We start from the raw sequence: 20045 nt of genomic DNA, 5'->3' as shown, positions 1-20045 counted from the left end.
TCTGCAAAGATTTGTTTTATGACCTAATATGTGGTCTATTCTAGCGAATGTTCCATGTGCACTAGAAAAAAAAGTATACTTTGCATCAGTTGGGTGGAGAGTTCTGTATAAGTCGATGAGGTCAAATTGGTTGATTGTTGTAATTAGGTCTTCCATGTCTCTATTGAGCTTCTTACTGGATGTTCTGTCCTCCGAAAGTGGTGTGTTGAAGTCTCCTACTGTAATTGTGGAGATGTCTATCTCACTTTTCAGTTCTGTTAAAATTTGATTTATGTATCTTGCAGCCCTATCATTGGGTGCATAAATATTTAATATGGTTATGTCTTCCTGATCAATTGTCCCTTTTATCATTATGTAGTGTCCTTCCTGTGTCAAGTTTTTGAGGAACTGCCATTTGGGTCTGGCCTAATCACATGAGCCTTTTAAAACCAGAGAGTTTTCTCTGACTGGTTGTAGAAGAAGGTAGTGGACCTGTAATAAAGCAAACATCCATGCTGGAAAATGACTAGTTAGTGGAGGGGGCACGTGGCCATCTAGGATCTGAGAATAGTGCCAAGCCAATAAGTAGCAGGTAAATAGAATCCTTCATCCTACAGTCACAAATAAATTAATTCTGCCAACAACCAGCGAGCTTGGAAGAGAATCCAAAGTGCAAGATGAAAACCACAGCACTAGCTGACACCTTGATTTCAGCCCGTTGAGACCTTGAGTACAGAATCCAGTTGTGGTGTACCTGGACACCTGATTTATAGAAACTGTGAGATAATAAATAGGTGTTGTTTTAAGCTACTGAGTTTGTGGTAATTTCTTATGCACCAATAGAAAACTAATGCAGCACATGTGTTCATAGTGTTCTGCTGCTTGGAATCCACCCATTGGCTTTTTTATTATCCAGAAACTTTGTACTCTATATCCAGGTCAAAGATCTACTGCTCTGTTAGTATTAGGGGCTACTACTCTATATTATAGCTATCATAGTACTTACCACATTGTATTTTAAGTATTTTCGTTTTGTGTCTTGTCTACTACATTGCAAAGTAGTACTACTTCCAAAGCTCATCTTCAAGATTTATGATAACAGGTTTCAACCAACTCAGGTTGGCAGTACTTGAAAACGGAAACATTTTAGAAACATTATAGTGGCTGCTTCTTATTCATTGCCTTGTTTCAGCCTAGAGTCTACCTAGATTCTAATAGTGCAGTGCAGGAAAATTATAGTTTATTTACCAAGATTTTACAGAAAGACTAGAATTGAATTGTCTTTTTTTTTTTCTGCCTGCAGTTAATCCAACTCAGGTAAGGAATGGAACATATGAGTGAATTTGGATGAATAAATTTATTCATTCAGATTTCAGCCAATACTTAATTCTAAAACAGCAAAAACATTCAAGTATATACATTTTAACCTAATGGTTTCATTTCAGACATTGATGAACCAATTATATTGATGAATGAACAAATTCAAAATTTGTGTTTCAAAGAATTATTAATTTGTTCCATACATAAGTAGCTATTGGGCACTTACTGTTATTTCTTTAAGAGACGTCAACAAAGTAGATTGTCATGAGGAAATGTACGAGTTATTTCTGAAATTCTGTTTTATTCGAAGTTTTTACTTTGTAAGTAACATTGTGTATTTTTATCAGAATGTATCAATAAGTGATTCTGTAAGTAAATGTGTCAGGTCTTTTAACAGATTTATTAAGAGGAATGCTCTTTTTCAGAGAGGGCTATAGGATCTTTCCTTTCCATTTAGATAGCCAGCACTACAAAGGATCTTACTTCTACTTTCGGACAGTATCCCTCCATATTAGTCCTCAAAGTGCACTAGTGACTGCATCAATATTGGTTGAAAGTTTGATCCTGAAATATAACCCAGCCTCTTGAGGTGAAGATGCTGAGTCAGATATTACAAAAAAACTAGAGTATAGAAAATTGTTTCAAAAGAAATTCATATTTTTAATTTTCTCATATTTTATTTTTAAATACAGCAAGAAGTAAGAATATACCCATTTTTACTGTAAGGTTATAAAACCACTACTTTCCATTTTTATTACTATTTAAAAGGAGCTGTACTTTACTTCTTACATATGCCACCTGTAGGTACCTATCAACTGAATAATAGAGAGTAAACATTTCCTAAATATTAGTAACTCATGAAATGAATAGTGAGGAATCATCTTCAGCTGGAAAAACGTGACGGATTTTACCTATGAAATAAATTCTGTGAATAAGATTACAAAAGATGGTAGGTAGTCTGTTTAGGCAGGTCTATTAAAAGCATTAAGACTTGAGTACTGGCCATTAAAGTGAGTAAATGGCAATATTATAAAGTTAAACACATGCCAAAAAACATTTTCCAGAGGTCTGGGATTGTAACAATACCATTAATGAGGGCAAAGAGGTCCTAATGCAATTTGCACTTTCTAAAGTTTCAAAAAGAGGTTCTCAGTTAGTGCATTATTAATGTATGGAACATCTGGAACTGTGTAAAAGCTGTGGACATGGAGCACATGCAGGATTTCCCCAGCAGGTTGTGTTCTAACCGACTGCCTCCCGAGCAAGATACTGGTTTTAAGTTTGAAAACGTAAAATGGTAATATCCAGATAAGGCATAAACATTCCAGAGTGTCTGTTAATTTGTAAAACCTGACTAAAAACCAAAAATTGTCTCTGAGGTTAACAGATCCAAGTGATGTGACCACCAATTAGTAAATTAAATCATCCATATCAATATACGTGGACTAGTCTCTGTATGTGAGTAGTATTTGCCTTATATGAGCTTTTAAGTATTTTATAACAAAGACACCTCACATTTTTCATATATGTAAGTCTTAAAATCCAAGAGATGAATCTATATCTGTACTTTTCTCTAAGGTATTTGACTTTTTAGGTGCCAGCTGGGATACTTAAAAAATTTAAAAATCAATTTAGTTATCTGTGTGTTTAGTTATTTGTGTGATTTCTCTGGCAAGGTGGAAATAATTAAGATGTATAAATGTGCAATTTGAATGTCACCTGCAATGAGAATGGAAAAGCTGCAGGCCTAAATATTTTGTTATCTAAAACTGAAAATTTGGTACAGGCCATTTTCATGGAAATAATCAGTATGTTTTTGCTATACAACTGTACTCTGAATTTACATGTAGCTCCTGTATGATCTTAAAGGGAAGGCTTTTAAGGTACTTAAAAAAATCTCCACTGAAGAAATTAAACTAAAATGTTGTCTTATAATCACCAAATTCCCTCTTTTTCACAGTGTTCCTTTTAACTCCTTACCTGAACTAAAACCTGGGTATACCCAGAGGACATGCTACCTCCTTGTCAGCCCTTGTAAATTGTGGCTGTTTTTTGTCTCATGACCTGTAGTACCTTAGGTTTCATATCCTGTTTGCTCTCCATTGTTATTTCTAAACCTTTACCTCTACATTTTCTTCTTTGAAAAAAAACAAAAAGAAACAAGCAAAATAACTGACCAACAAAAAAGTCTTATCTCTGAGCTCATGCCTTTTAATCATATCCTTTCCCCTCACCTTTATTGTCACCTTACAAAACACCTGACTACTCTCTTTTTATTAAAACTTTGGCACCTGATTTTATAGATTATTTTTCATCCTCTTTCATTATTTTGGACCTTTCTTCTTCATTCATGTATTAAATTCATTCGACAAATATTTATTGAGCACTTTCTGTGTGCCTGGTAATATTCTGGGCACTTGACAATTAGCAGTGAGCAAAACAGATGAAAATAATTTTCCTTGTAGAGATTATATTTCAGCAATAAGAAGCAGAAAGATACATAATACGTAAAAAAGGTATATAATTGGTTAGATGGTGGTAACTGCTATGCAGAAAAATAAAACAAAGAAGGAGGAAAAGTGAATTCTGGGAAAACAGGGAGAGATAGCTTAGAATTTTAACTGGATAGTTTGACCTAAAGGAGGCGAGGAAGCAAATCATTCTGATTTCTGGGGCAAGAATGTTCTCTGATTTGTTTAAGCAACAAGGAGGCTAATGGGGCTGAAGCAGAATGGGGGTGGACTAGGGGAAGTAGTTAGAGATGAGGTCAGAAAAGTAGCTCGGATAAAATGCCAACAGTAAGGATGTTGATTTTATTCTAAGTGTAGGAAGCCGTTGGAGGCCTTAGACTTAATTTGAAAAGAATTATGCAGACTGCTTCATGGAAGATGGACTATAGGGAGCATAGGAAGAAGCAAGGTGACTCTTTAGGAGTCTGTTGTAATAATCTAGTGAGAGATGGTGGTAGCTTGGGTCATTGAGGTAGCAATGAAGATAGGGAGAAATGTCTGAGTCTAGATAGATCTTGAAAATGGTGCTGGCAAGATTTGCTCATGCATTGGATGTGCAATGTGATAGGAAAGGATAAAGTTTTCTTGCTGGACTGTTTTTGTTTTTTTTTTAAATTTGTATTATCCCATTATTCTCATTTATATGCATTCTTTTAGTTACCTCTGTGTTTTTGATTTCCCAATTTATTGTTGAATTCTAAACTCTTCTGTAAGTACCATGCCAGTATGTTCAACTGCTAGATCAACATTTGAATTTGGTTGTCTCCAAGGCAACAAACTTGTAATCTTTCTTCCCAGTCTTGGTCTTTTTCCAGTGGTGCTTATATAAATAAATGGTACCACAGTCTATGTTTGGATTAATTTGATACCTGCCTAGGGGGCATCTTTGAATCTTTTTCTCCCTTTCCTGTCATATCCAGTCTACCACTGTATCTTGTTAATTTAAAATCTTAAATATTCTAAAAATCTACTTGTCTTTCTCCAATATAACTTTCAGAAAGATAAAATCATGACTCAAAGGAACTATAAAGCAAACACCTGTAAAAATTTTAATCAACTTATTGAATGTTGAGGGAACCAATTCACAGAGCATTTAAGGTGCTAGGTATTTGTTATAGGCAATTCCAAAGGACTATGTATAAGGTTACTGGCCTGGCTACACAACTGGTTAGTGTATTATAGACCAATAAGTCATGCTCTTTGGGGTTGTCTTTTTCTCCTGGACAGAAATTATTTGCATTTCTACTGGACAAAAATATACAGGTTAACATACAGTTTTACTAAGTCTGGAACCTTAATCAACAGTAAACAGTAAATTGAAAAAGTGCATTTCCCTAGATAATCCTCGTGTGGGCCTTTGCCTGCATATGAAATCGAAAGTTTGTGCCACGTATCTTTTTGCCTTATTGTTAAATTTTGCGTAATTTTTCTTAACACTTTCTAATTCAAGCCACCTCTACTCTGTATTACTGAATTAGTAGCCTGATAGTACCCAAACTCCTCCTAATTTGTCCATATTATCACCAGAGAAATTTTGCTTAATCTTTATGTTTTTTAATTGTGAAATATAAATGTATTTGTATAAGTATATAAAACTAATATGTACGTTTTCTCTTTTTAATTGAATATGTACATTTTAAATGATAATAAAATAGCATCTGTGTATCCACCACCCGGAAACCCTGGTGGCATAGTGGTTAAGTGCTACGGCTGCTAACCAAAGGGTCGGCAGTTTGAATCCGCCAGACGCTCCATGGAAACTCTATGGGGCAGTTCTACTCTGTCCTATAGGGTCGCTATGAGTCAGAATTGACTCGACGGCACTGGGCTTGGTTTTTTTTGGATCTACCACCCAGCTTAAGAAATAGGATTTTACCGTTATATTAGAAGCCTCCACATCCCCCTCTCCATTCACATGCCACATCCCTAGAGATATTAGTTTTGCTCGTTTTAAAAAATAGTTTTATTTATATGTATATATGGTTTCTTACGGAAACCCTGGTGGCGTAGTGGTTAAGAACTACGGCTGCTAACCGAAAGGTCGGCGGTTTGAATCCACCAGGCACTCTTTGGAAACCGTATGGGGTGGTTCTGCTCTGTCCTATAGGGTTGCTATGAGTTGGAATCAACTCCACGGCAATGGGTTATGCATTCTTAAGCACTGCATTAGTTTTGAACTTTATATAAGTGGAATCATTATGTTATTTATCTATAATTTCCTTTGTTGAATTCAGCATCGATAGGGTTTGTGATTTGTCATTCTTGATACGTGTGATGCTAGTTTAGTCATTTTCACTATTATGTGGTATTAATTTTTATGAATATATCACAATGTAATTATTCAGTCTGCTGTTAACCGGGGACTTTCAGTTGCTTCTAGTGTTTGGCTATTAAAAAGAGTGCTGTTGTTCATATCTCCTTTTGTAAATGTACTTATTTGTAGGGTATAACTCAGAGTGGATTTGCTGGATCATAAGGAATGCATATGTTCATCTTTACTAGGTGTCTTCATTCCCTAGGGCTGCCCCAGCAAAATAGCACAAAGTGGTTGGCTTTAAAGAGCAGCAGTTTATTTTCTCACAATTCCAGAGTCTGAAATTCCAAATTCAGGGCATTGGCAGGGCATTGTTCACTCTCTGTTGGCTGTAGGGGATGATCCTTCTTTGTTGGTAGCCCCGAGTGTTTCTTGGCATTCCTTAGCTTGTAGATGAATTCTCACATGGTATCTTCCTCCTGTGTGACTGTGTTTCTGTGTCCGTTCTCATCTTCTGTAAGACAGAACAGATTAGCATTAGGACCCACCTCATTCCAGTCTGACCTCCTTTACCTTAAATGATAACCAAAGAATAACCCTATTTCCAAACAGGGTCACATTTCACAGGTGCAGGGGCTAAAATCGGATGGTTATGGGGAGGAAAGAGGTTGAATAGGTGAAGCACAGGGGATTTTTTAAGGCAGTGATAATGTAGCAGTGGAAACAGGACACTGTAAACATTTGTCAAAACCCATAGAACCTACAGCATGAAGTGTGAACCTTAATGTATATAAATTAAAAAACAACAACTACATTTTTAGGAGATCGTTGACCCCAGTATGAAATGCAGACTGTATATTATAAATGTATGGTATAACCTCACTGAATAGGGGGTGGGAGGAGGGAGGTGCTGGCCTAAGTAACTCTGGAAATAGATAGGCACTGTAAGACTAGAGACAAAAGGAACTGTACATAAGCACTTGACTGTAGCTAATAAAGTTATTTCCATTGGGAGGAAAAGTTAACAGTTCTGAAACCATAGTACATATATGCTGAAATTAAACGTTCAAATAATTGGATGACAGATAATAGGAGTCAGATTTTTTACTGTTGGAGTAGGAAGTTACAGACAAGTGAAGGGAGAGAGCTTGAATGATCCTTATGATACTAGATGAAAGCTGGAGACATCAGTATGAACTCACATTTAGCTTACTATACAAATATATAGAAGTAATTATAAAAAAATATATATATATATTCAGGTTAGTATACTGCAGTGTAATGGATATCTTTGTGTGGCATTTCTCGCCATGGCCTTTGTAACTCCCACCCAGGTGATTGTGTGGGACTCTGTGATGGGGGTAATTGTCACCTACCAAAAGAATTGGTCAGTTTTGACATCCTTCTCAGTTTGAAATGAGCCACCTCAAAGGCAGGACAGAGAAGTTCCCACCACCAAGGAAGAACAGCCAGGAGCAAGCACATCCTTTGGACCCGGCGTCCCTGTGCCGAGAAGCTCCTGGACATAGGACACAGAGAGAGAGAGAACTCAAGAAGCAGCAGCAGAGCCCCGGTAGCAGAGACCCGCAGGAGACAACACAGTGGGCTTCCCGGCCCACAGAGTGAGAAAGCTGAGTGCTTTTGGACAGAGACTGTGGGCTAGGAAGAGGCCTGTGAGGAAGAGGCTGTCCTGATGGAAGAACTGTATCTTTGAGTGTTTTTGACCCTGAGTTGTAACCTGTTACTTCCCTAATAAACCCCATAATTGTGAATATAATCTGTGAGTTTTGTGTGGCCATTGCAATGAAATATCGAACCCAGCAGAGAAGTAGAGAGTGCCGTGGGAGGGCGTCAGAGTTGATAAAAATGGCAGAGAGAGAATATGTCTGACCTTCGCTTCATAGCAGTCAGCCTTGGGCTATTAATCTTGTTCCTCCTTTTCCCTTGTGAAGTTAGAGGAGGTCAGATCCACCCCCCATGCTTGTTTACATATACACAGATATTTCCTAGCTCTCTCTACTCAGAGGGCCTGGAAGCAAGGACACTGGGGTAGCAATGAGCATATCCAGTGCTCTAATCTTGATTTAGAATACCATTCTCCAATAGATGGAAGCAGGGATGCTTGGAGAAATGGCCGATTCTAGAACTGGGGCAGGAAATATGCAAGATGAACCTGGAGAATCTTGGAGTGTTATAAAGAGGTGTTTAACAAAATGATGGGGATGTATCAAAAGGACACATGAGCCAACTGAAAGAGCTCCTAATGGCCAAAGCTGGAGCAATATGAGCAACAAAATAAATAATATATTGGGTTATAATCCAAAGTATAAAATAAATATCCATGAGTGTATAATGTTATAAAGAGGATATTTCTACATATGCATTTGTGTGTGCTGCAAATTTATCATGTATGTTATAGAGCACAGAGAGGGCACAGTTACGAAAACTTCCTAGCCATAACCAAACACTTGGAAGGACAGAGTCACTGGGCTTGATGGTTTAGGATCATAATCTTGGGGGACATCTGGGTCAATTGGCATAACATAGTCCGTAAAGACAGTATTCTACATCGTACTTTGGTGAGTAGTACCTGGGATCTTAAAAGCTTGTGGGTGGTCATGTAAGATACAACTATTAGTCTCTTACCATCCAAAGCAAAGAAGAGTAAAGGAAATTAAAGTCTCAAGGAAACAGTCCAAAGGACTAATGGGCCATATGAACCACAGCCTCCACTAGCCTGAGACCGGAAGAACTAGATGGTGCCTGGCTTCCAGTACCAAATGCCGTGATTGGGATCACAGTAGAAGGTGCCAGACAGAGTATGAGAAAAATGTACAGCAAAATTCAAATTCATGAAAAAGACCAGACTTTACTGGTCTGATAGAGACTGGTGGAACCCCCAAGACTATGGCCCTTAGACACTCTTCAAACCTGAAACTGAACCCACTCCTGGAAATCACCTTTCAGCCAAACAATAGACAGTCCTATAAAGTGAGCATTAACAGTTGTGAAGAATATGCTTCTCAGAACAATCACCCACACCAGATCAAAAGGGCAACATTTGCCCAAAAACTAAGTTCAAAAGGCAGGAAGGGGCAGGAAAGATGGGTGAATGGAAATGGGGAAATCAGGGAGGAAGTGAGTAGAATGCTGACACATCAAGGGGCTTGCAACTGTCATGAAACAAAATGTGTATAAATTGTTGAATGGGAAACTACTCTGTAAACTTTCACCCAAACCAAAAAAAAGAAAGATATGATTGAATAGATAAATAAATGGGGGAAGATGGGCAAATCTGGTCCAGAGAATTCCAAATAATTTATGTAGATAGACTCTCCCCTCAAGGAAGTGGAGCATACCTTCCCACCCTGTAAGAAGAGTCTGATATACTTGGTGACTTCCTTCTAAAGAGTACATTATGGAAAGGGGGAAGAAGAGTAACTTCACAGTGGAGAAACCTTATAAATGCTACCTCAGTTAGTTGATTAAGGTAATTTCATCACTGATAAGTCATGTTACAGTGTGATGAGAATGGCATTTCACTTCTGTGGTCTTCCTCCCCAAGGCCTGTAGCCCCTGTCTAACCATGAGAAAAAAGCACCAAACCCAAATTGAAGGACATTCTACAAAAATACCTGATTAGTACTCCTCAAAACTGTTGAGGTCATCAAAAACAAGGAAAGTCTAAGAAACTTTTGCAATCAAGAGACTAAAGAAGACAAGATAAATAAATGTCATGTGGTATCCTGGATGGGATCCTGAAACAGAAAAAAGACATTAAGTAAAAACTAAGGAAATCTGAATGAACTGGACGTTAGCTGATGTATCAGTATTGGTTCACTAGTTGTGACAAATGTACCATAGTAATGTTTACAGTACCACTTGCCATCGAGCTGATTTTGACTCAAGGAACTCTTATGAGTGTCAGAGTAAAACTGTACTCCATAGGATTTTCAGTGGCTGATTTATTGGCAGTTATCTCCAGGCCTTTTTTGTAAGATACCTCTGGGTGGATTCAAACCTCCAACCTTTCAGTTAGCAGCTGAGCACATAACTGTTTACACCACTTAGGGACTTCTCTGTTAACAGTAGGGGAACTAATATGTAATGAGTAATTGAATGAATGCACAAGCCATTTGATTCCTCAGTTGATTCAGGTTTGCCTAACTGAGGCAAACATATGGCTGACATCTTTTTCTGTATCTTCAGTTTCAGGATTTCTGTGCACAGCTCTGAATACTGTCTTATGTTGAAGATTTTTTTGCACTTTCTGTGCATTGGTGAGATACTTTGATTTAGTAACAGTGCATATTCAAAAAGCAAATCTTAATAGCCATCCGAGGAGACCTGGTGCCTCAACAGTTAAGCGTTCAACTGCTAACCGAAAGGTTTGCAGTTAGAATGCTCTCGGTGGCTCCACAGGACAAAAATGTAATGATCTGCTTCCATAAACAATACAACCTAGAAAACCCTGTGGGGCAGCTCTGCTTTGTCACATTGGGTCACTGTGAGTTGAAATTGACTTGATGGCACCTAATAACAGCAACAACAGTAGACAACTAATGAAGCATTCAAATAGAAAAGAGTTTTAGATCAATGATATCAGAACCCATTGCCTTCAAGTTGATTCTGACTCACAGCAACCCAATGTGACAGAGCAGAGCTGCCCCATAGGGTTTCCAAAGAGTGGCTGGTGGATTCAAACAGCCGACCTTTTGGTGAGCAGCTGAACGCTTAACCACTGTGCCACCAGGCCTCCTACAGATCAATGACAGCCCTACATTTTTACCTAATAGCATGGTGTTACTGTGAATTTTTATTTTTATTGATCAGGGAACCCTGATCAAAAGTAGCAATGAGCTATTTTACTGACTACTGCTAGAAAATTGATTTTATGAACTTATTAAAAAGTTTATTTCTAAAAGTAAATAAGGTTAAAATTCTAAAGCAATAAACCATCTTATAAAAAGTGATTAGTTTTTGTTCTCTAAGGAATTTTTTGGAGCTTCTTGGTACTTGGGTACATTGATTTTTTTAGTAACTTGTCCATATTTCATAGAACTTTGACAAGTAGGTAAAACAGTTCAACTTAAATCATAATAATCTCTAGAGCTTTCATCTTTTTGTTCATTTCAGGTGTTTATTATTCTATTTTCTTTGCATTTATTGTGTTTTATTTTTTAGTTTCTTGAAAAGAATGCTCAATTCATTTATTTTCAAAATTTTAAAATGTTTTTCAGAGTATATTTCTAAAAGAATACTGCCTTTGTTGCATCCCACACATTTTGAATTGTGGGGTGCTTTCTGTATCACTCAGATCTAATGAATTAATGAATTCTACTGTGTTTTCCTCTCTAAACCATATTTTTTTAAGAGTATGACTTTTGGTGTTGGGCTTATATGTTTGCTTTTTTTTTTTTAAACAACTTTACATTATTGACTTTTATTCTAAAGCCACATTGTTATTAGACTATGTGGTCAATATGATCGAGTTTCTTTGAAATTTGTTGGCAGTCCCTTTATAATTCTAGTACCTTTTTTTTTTTTTTTTTAATGTTTCATTTGTGCCTATATATTTTCTACTTCTTGGCTGCCTGAGGCTTTTTATCTATTTATACAGGCTATTAATGATGATCAAATTTTCAAACAATGAGCTTAGCTATCTATGCCATCAGTAAAATGATCTTAAATAATCTTCATTTAAGGATTCTTTAGTTAAGAATGTAAAGAAACTTCACCTTCGTTTAAAGAGACTACCCAGACAAGTTTGTTCAGTTGGACAGCAATATTCATTTTTTCTTTCTCGTTTTTAGTTATTAGAAAAATTAAAAGAACGTTGGCATTCCACTGGTCTGTGGCGTAACCTGGAGTTGGTGAAGACAGTCATTGTAGAACCACAGGGAGGAGACAAAACTGAGTTTGATGAGTTACTGCAGGTATACTATGATGCAGTCAAATACAGAGGAGAGAAAGGTAATTGAAAATAATTTCATAGCCAATGAAAAAATATTTTTTATCATACTATAAGAAGAGATTGGTGTTGTTAGAATTCTACTCATGTTATCTTGCACTTAAGAGAAAAATTATATTTTATAATCCTTCGTGAAAAGAATTCACTCATTTTTTTTTTTTTTTTTTTTTGAGTGAATTCTTTTCACCAAGGATTATAAAATACAAGACGGCACTGGGGTGGGTTTGGTGAAAAGAAAATAAGTAAAGAAATTATTTTATTTAGAGTTGTTCTCTTATGAATAGTTTCACTTGGGTATGCCAGTTCAGCATAAGAAACAGCAAGCATTCAGATATTACCCCCCAGTCTTCCTTACATCACTTGAAACATTTTGTGGAGGAGTCGAGATGCATAAATATCTTCCTTACTAGCAAAATGAACCCTATGTTTTGATACAAATAATATACCTTGTGCTTATATTCTTATATAAAGTAAGCTTGAGTTTTTAAAACATAACAAGAATCAATTTCAAAGTTAGAGAAATTACTATTAGCTGATAGTAATAATAATAATAATTTATGAACGATGCAACATCATAAAAGCCCACTGCCATCAAGTTGATTCCGACTCATAGTGACCCTATAGGACAGAGTAGAACTACTCCATAGGGTTTCCAAGGCTGTTATCTTCACCGACGCAGACTGCTGCCATCTTTTCCCTTGGAGCAGCTGGTGGGTTCAGCCAGCCTTTTGGTTAGCAGCCGAGGGCTTAACTGCCGCACCACCAGGGCTTCTTAGAGCATAATTGTTATCTTCTATGATAAGATTATGTGTGTGTATTTTAACAAGCGTGTGCATGTTTTAAATACAATATATTGATTCAGTATGTATATAGTACAAATTAAAGCTATTCTGAGAACTTTCCTTTTTAATGGTGAAAGTAATCATTGTAATTTCAGTTTTTATAAGATAATATTATTGGTTATAATTGCTCAGTTCATATGCAAGTTGCTACTGGGATGTGGCTTTACTTTCTGCTAGGAGATTCGCAGTTTGTAAATTTATTTCTACGATATTCCATCTAAATGTAATTTTGTTTCAGGTGTTTATTTAAAGACATTGAACTTTTGAAACTTTTATCTCAATAGTGTTTGGTTTTCATTTTTTGAATTTGGTACTGTGATTACTTAATCATCATTTTCAAATTGTGGATAATTTTGAGTGTGCTTTTTAAAAGGCTTTTTTTTCTGTTGTTTAAGATGGAGCGCTCCTGGTAGCTGTTTGTCGTGGGAAAGTGAGTGAGGGTCTGGATTTCTCAGATGACAATGCCCGTGCTGTCATAACAGTAGGAATTCCTTTTCCAAATGTGAAAGATCTACAGGTAGGCCATCAAAACCTTAATAAATAAAACTTATAACAACACAGAAGTCATTGATTTTGTGTGAAGTTAATTATACATTTTCTTGTATCCTCAGACGTTTTATTTTAAATCTGGTGAATCCGAATGAGTGAGAAAGGTTTAGTAGATACAGGTTTATTTTATTTTTCGCTTATATTGTCTTTAACTGAACAAGAGTGATTCTGAAATTGTGATCCATAGGTCAGGAGCATGTCTGGGAACTTGATAGAAATGCAGATTTTCAGGCCTACTACATCAGACACTCTGGAGGTAGAGCCTAACAGTTTGTGTTTTATCAAGTTTTCAGTCACAGACTTACAGGGATCCTGCCCCCCTCCCCTGCCCCCCGGGAATTCTAGGGCTCCTTTCTGCCTAACTCCCTATCTCTCCAGCACCCTTCCCTGCAGATTTCAGCAGCTCCAATCTCTTCCACCTCAGCTCAGCAGGGTCACTGTGCTCTGCCTGTATTCTAATTCTCTGCACTGTTGTCAGAAAATTATTCCCAGGAAGAGAACTTGGAATTACGGGGTTTACCTAATGAATTTCCCTTATCTCCGGTATTACAGTTCTTTGCTGCCTGGTATTTACTCCCTGAAAGCAGTTGCTTTATCTGTTTTGTTATTATTTATAATGGGAGGGATATTCATAAAACAGTTACCCCATCTTGGCCAGAAATGGGAGTTTGCCTCGTTATCACTGATTGTTTGCTAACCATTATATTTGGAAAACCTTATGGAGGTAATCTGAGGCCTCAGATGGTATTATTTTCTACCAGGCAGGATTTTCTTTTATTTCGTACAGGCATTTGAAGGTGCTAGTAATCTGAGACAAAGGCTTGAGGTTTTCTGGCCACTGAGTTGACTCCATCGAGTACAATCTATATCCGTCCTCCCAGGATTCAATCTGTTAGGGTCTCATACCAGAACAAGAGTTCTTCCATGAAACAGTATCTTCTTTAATTGTCAATATTTTACTAGGCACTGTGAGTTATATGATTTTTACTTTTATTTCCTAAGCCATAGCAGTCCTTTGGTAGCATTAGTATTAACAGTAATAAACAGTATTTCTCTGGTTAGCCCCTACCTCTTCCCATAACTATGGAGCTCTTCAAATTTTCTAAAAGTCTTCAGGGGGTGTCTCATCTGGCTTTCTCTAGATACCAGAGCCTGCATTGAGGGCACTGATGGCCATGCCCAGAGCTGAATCTCTTATTTTAAAAAGGCTAATGTTGCCTCTGACTGCTGCTACTGCTGGAGTAGTTGACATCCACTCAAGAAGACTATTGTGTCCACCATCATCAGCATGAGTGCTGTATTCCACTGAAGCTGTGTGTTGCCGATGGCTGTTGGCACTGGTGCTATCTTATCCTTTTATGATTCACTCATTATTGCACTAATGATGCCTTGTTAATTTTCCTCTTTTTGTACCACGCTCAGTTGCATTGTTTCCAAGGTCTTACATATAATTTTCCCCCCTAGAATTAGCTCTGTCAATTTTTGTTTGTATCTCTTTCTTTCATGGACCTACTCATGAGTATTTGAAAGCTGAAAAAGAAGATAAACTTTATGGTTATACTAAATATTATACTCACAGAGTAACAAGGCCTGAAAGGATTCAGATCAAACTCATAATGGTGATTGCATCTGAGAAGAGAAGGGAATGATATTGGGAGTAGTTATCAAAAGGGAATTTAACTTTTTCCATAATTTTTAAAAATTCTGTTGTGTTTTAGGTGAAAGTTTACAATGCAAATTAGTTGCTCATTCAAAAATTTATACACATTGTTTTCTGACATTGGTTGTCAGCACTGTGTCAGCACTCTCCACCTTTCCCTTTGCACCTCGGGTTCCCTGTGTCCATTTGTCCAGTTTTCCTGTCTCTTCTTGCCTTCGGGCAGATGTTACATTTGGTCTCCTATACTTGATTGAACTAAGAAGCACGTTCCTCACGTGTGTTGTTTGTTTTAGTAGGCTGTCGAATCTTTGGCTGAAAGGTAAAATTTGGGAGTGGCTTCAGTTCTGAGATAACAGGGTTCCTGGGGACCATAGTCTTGTTAGTTCCTTCAGTCTCTGTCAGAAGTCTGGTCTTTTTTTGTGAATTTGAATTTTGTTCTACATTTTTCTCCCTCTCTGTCCAGAACCCCCTATTTTGATCCCTGTAGAGTGGTGGGTGGTGGTCACCAGGTACCATTTAGTTCTTCTGGGTTCAGGCTGGTGGAGGCTGTGGTTTATGTGGTCCTTTGGACTGATGCTTTCCTTGTGTCTTTAGTTTTCTTCATTCTTCTTTGCTCTGAACGTGATGGACCAATAGATGTATTTGTAAGCTTTTAAGACCCAGACACTATTCACCAAAATAGGATGAAGAACGTTTTCTTTATGAACTATGTTATGCCAGTTGAGCTAGATGTCCCCAAGACTATGGTTCCTAGCCCTCAACCCCCAGGAACTCAGTCCTTCAAGGAGTTTGGATGTGTCTAGGAAACTTCTCTGGCTTTGCCGTGGTCAAGTTGTACTGACTTCCATGTGTGTTGTCTTCCCATCACTAAAGTTAACACTTGTCTATTATCTAGTTAGTGATTCCGCCCCCCACCTCTCCCATCCCTCATAACCATTAAAATTGTTTTTTTCTGTATGTAAACCTTTTCTTGTGTTTTCTATAACAGTGGTCTCATACAATATTTGTTCTTTTGTAATTGACTGTTTCACTTAGCGTAATGCCCTCCAGATTCAGCCATGTAGTGAGGTTTTTTGAGGATTCATCATTGTTCTTTATCACTGCATAGTATTCCATAGTACAACCACAATTCTCCTTAGAAGCAAGGATGGCGAGACCATGTCTTACATACTTTGGACATATTGTCAGGAGAGATCAATCCCTGGAGAAGGCCATCATGCTTGGTAAAGTACAGGGTAAACGAAAAAGAGAAAAACCTGCAACAAGATGGATTGACACAGTGGCTGCAACAATGGGCTCAAGCATAACAACGATTGTGGGCATGGAGCAAAACCGGGCAGTGCTTCCTTCTGTTGTACGTAGGGTTGCTATGAATTGGAACCAACTCGATGGCACCTAACAACAACAGTATTCCATTGTGTGTATATACCGTAATTTGATTATCTATTCATCTGTTGATGGGGACTTAGATTGTTTCCATCGTTTTGCTATTTTGAATAATGCTGCAGTGAACATGGGTGTGTGTATGTCTATTCATGTGACGGCTCTTATTTCTCTAGGATCTATTCCTAGGAATGGGATTGCTGAATTGGGTGGCATTTCTATTTCTAGATTTTTAAGAAGGTGCCATGTTGTTTTTCATAGTGGTGGTACCATTTTACATTCCCACCAGCAGTGTATAAGAGTTCTAGTCTCCCCGCAACCTCCCCAACATTTGTTACTTTCTTTTTTTTTTTTTTTATTAGTGCCAGTAATGTCAGGGTGAGATGGCAACTCATCATGGTTTTTTTGTTTGTTTGCTTTGTTTTTTTATTTATTGTGCTTCAAGTGAAAGTTTACAGATTGGGTCAATCTCTCATGCAAAAACTTCTACACATCTTGCTATGTACTCCTAGCTGCTTTCCTCCTAATGAGACAGCACATTCCTCCTCTCCACCCTATATTCCCCACGTCCGTTCAGCCAGCTCCTGTCCCCCTCTGCCTTCTCATCTTGCCTCCAGACAAGAGCCGCCCACATAGTCTCATGTGTCTACCGGAGCCAAGAAGCTCACTACTCATCAGTATCATTTTCTGTCTTATAGTCCAGTCCAATCCCTGTCTGGAGAGTTGGCTTTGGAAATGGTTCCAGTCTTGGGCTAACCATAACCTCCAGGGACCCTCTAGTCTCAGTCAGACCATTAAGTCTAGTCTTTTTACCGATCGTGGTTTTAATTTGCATTTCTCTCTGGTGGCACAGTGGTTAAGAGCTTGGCTGCTAACCAGAAGTTTGGCAGTTTAAACCCACCAGCTGCTCCTTGGAAACCCTACGGGGGCAGTTCTACTCTGTCCTGTAGGGTCACTATGAGTTGGGATCTACTCGATTGCGATGGGTATGGGTAATGGCTAGTGATTGTGAGCGCTTTGTCATGTATCTGTTAGCAGCCTGAATGTCTTCTTTGGTGAAGTGTCTGTTCATATCCTTTACCCCTTTTTTAACTGGATTATTTGTCTTTTTGTTTTGAAGTGTTAAAATATTCTGTAGATTTTAGAGATTAGACCCTTGTTAAATATGTCATAGCCAAAAATTTTTTCCCAATCTATAGGTTCTCTTTTTGTTTTGGTGAAGTCTTTTGATGAACTTAAGTGTTTAATTTTTAGGAGCTTCTAGTTATCTAGTTTCTCTTCTGGTATTTGTGCATTGTTGGTTATGGTTTGTGTTCTCTTTATGCCATGTGTTAGGGCCCCTAGTGTTGTTCCTTTTTTTCTTCCGTGCTGTTTATTGTTTTAGATTTCATGTTTAGATTTTTTATTCATTTGTGTATGGTATGAAGTATGGGTCCTATTTTATTTTTTTATAGAGGGACATCCAGTTTTGTCAGCACCATTTGTTAAAAAGACTGTCTTTTCCCCCATTTAATGGCCATTAATATTATCAGGCCTACGTTATTACACTAATGCTGCTTTGTTAAAGTAGAGAGAATCCCTTTCCAATCTTTTTCTTCCACACTCAGTTGTGTTGTTTCCAATGTCTTATATGAAATTTTTTCCCCTAAAATTAGTTCTTTCCATTTTTGCTTGTATCCTCTTTCTTTCATGAACCTACTCATGAATGTTTGAAAGCCGGAAAAGAAGATAAACTTTAAAAAAAAAATAGTAAATATTTGAATACTGGTTGTACTAAATAGTAAATATTTGAATACTAAATAGTATTTCAATACTAAATAAATTCACATCAAAGTCAAAATAGTGATTGCATCTGAGAAGAGAAGAAAGTGATAGTGGGAGTTATCAAAAGGGAATTTAATTTTTTTTCCATAATTTTTTTTTTTAATATTTTTAAAGCTTCCAAGAAAATATGGTGAAAGTACAGGTGTTTATTATGTTACTCTTTATACTTTATTTTGTTTTTAAATCATTAAAATTTTTTTTTTTCCATGTTACTTGAGAGAAAAAAAGTCACATTTCCCTTGTGTTTTCTCCAAGCCCACCCACCTGCAGTGATTCTGGGCGTTGTTTTTGTACCAAGCTTGAATTCTTTGTGCCGTCTTTCCTCAGGATAAGTTTTTCCCAGACAGCATCTCAGTCTGGGAAAGACACCTGGTGGTCTGCTCTGACATTCCTCAGTCATGGTCCTGCTTGTCATAGTACTGTTTGTCTGAATCCCAATGGTTCAGGTTACATAAAACAGTAAAATAACAGAAATGTCAATGAGCTCTAGATGGAGAAAGGAGGGTAGTTATAAAGGAGTTTCCTGGTGGCTCCAGGAAGAGGGAGAAGTAATCTATGTCTGTCCTCCCAGAAGCACAAACTTGGTTAACAAAAAAAGCTGACTCTTATCAACTGATAAAATAGCTGGAACCAGACCTTTCCCACTGCTGATAAGGAAAAAGGCCTATGATGTTCTACAGTGAGAACTAGTAACTAGTCTCTCATTTGTATTTTCATTTGCCTTTTTTAAGACGCATACTACACTGCCTTCATTACATTATATTTTAATGATAATAAATGTTTTATTATCTGTTAGATTGTGTTCCTTGAAGACAGGGACAATTTCTTTAACATCTTTGTATCTCTATAGTTAAAATATTTCTTTGGAACATAGCGAATGCTCAATAAATGTTGGTTGAATTAAAGATTAAATGAGGGTTTAATGTAAGTTATTAAAATTATATATGGTTTTGTTGTTTGTTTAACCTGACATTGTTATTTAAAACAACTCCTCCATTCCTAGCAACTTTAATTGAGGCATATGATCCAGCCTCTATCCATAGTTAAGGATGTTGTTGCTGTTGCTGAATCAGCTCTGACTTAGGGGGACCCCATGTGTGCAGAGTAGAACTGCACCATGGGGTTTTCAAGGCTGTGACCTTTCAGAAGCAGATCGCCAGGCATGTCTTTCGAGGCACTCCTGGGTGGATTCACACTGCCAGCCTTTTGGCTAATAGTCAGGCACTTAACTATTTGTGCCACCCAGGGACTCTTATAATTAGAGGTATGAAAATATTTAATCAGACTAAAACAGTGGCTAATGTATACTGAAAATTCAAAAATTATAATGGTCATAATGATTATTAGATGATAATGAATAAGGTGGTAGTAAACATTAATATGACTTATAATGAGGTAATAGTTTCCACAGGTCATGAATCCGGGCATGGCTTAGCTGTGTCTTCTGCACAGGGTTCCACAAAGTTGCAATCAAGGTATTGGCCATGTTGCGCTTTCATCCAGAGATGGGGTTCTCTCATTCAGGTTGTTGGCAGAATTTCGTTCCTCATGGTTGTAGGACTGAGGTCACCTGTTTTCTTGCTGATTCAGCCAGGGGCCACTCTTGGCTGCTAGCGGCTACTCACAGTTCCTTGTCTTGAAACCCTCTCATGGGCCATTAAGCAACATAGCAGCTTACTTCTTCAGGGGCAGCAGGGTAACTCTCACCCCCGTCTGCTAAAGCACAGTCTGATATAACTTAACATAACCACAA

At 37.5% G+C, this 20045-nt stretch overlaps 1 protein-coding gene across 2 annotated transcripts in view; it reads left to right on the top strand.

Annotated features, from left to right (window-relative positions):
* Positions 1–20045, top strand: part of BRIP1 (BRCA1 interacting helicase 1) — a 171474-nt gene that overhangs the window by 92656 nt on the left and 58773 nt on the right. For both annotated transcript variants that reach the window (XM_049860997.1, XM_049860998.1), the window contains exons 15-16: positions 11877–12036; positions 13272–13393. In XM_049860997.1, the coding sequence (XP_049716954.1) occupies positions 11877–12036; positions 13272–13393 (282 nt within the window). The remainder of the gene's footprint in view (positions 1–11876; positions 12037–13271; positions 13394–20045) is intronic.

The sequence above is a fragment of the Elephas maximus genome, chromosome 19 (genome assembly GCF_024166365.1).
Source record: "Elephas maximus indicus isolate mEleMax1 chromosome 19, mEleMax1 primary haplotype, whole genome shotgun sequence".
Lineage (NCBI taxonomy): Eukaryota > Metazoa > Chordata > Mammalia > Proboscidea > Elephantidae > Elephas > Elephas maximus.
The sequence above is the reverse complement of the archived record's forward strand: the minus strand, read 5'-3'. Positions and strand labels throughout refer to the sequence as shown.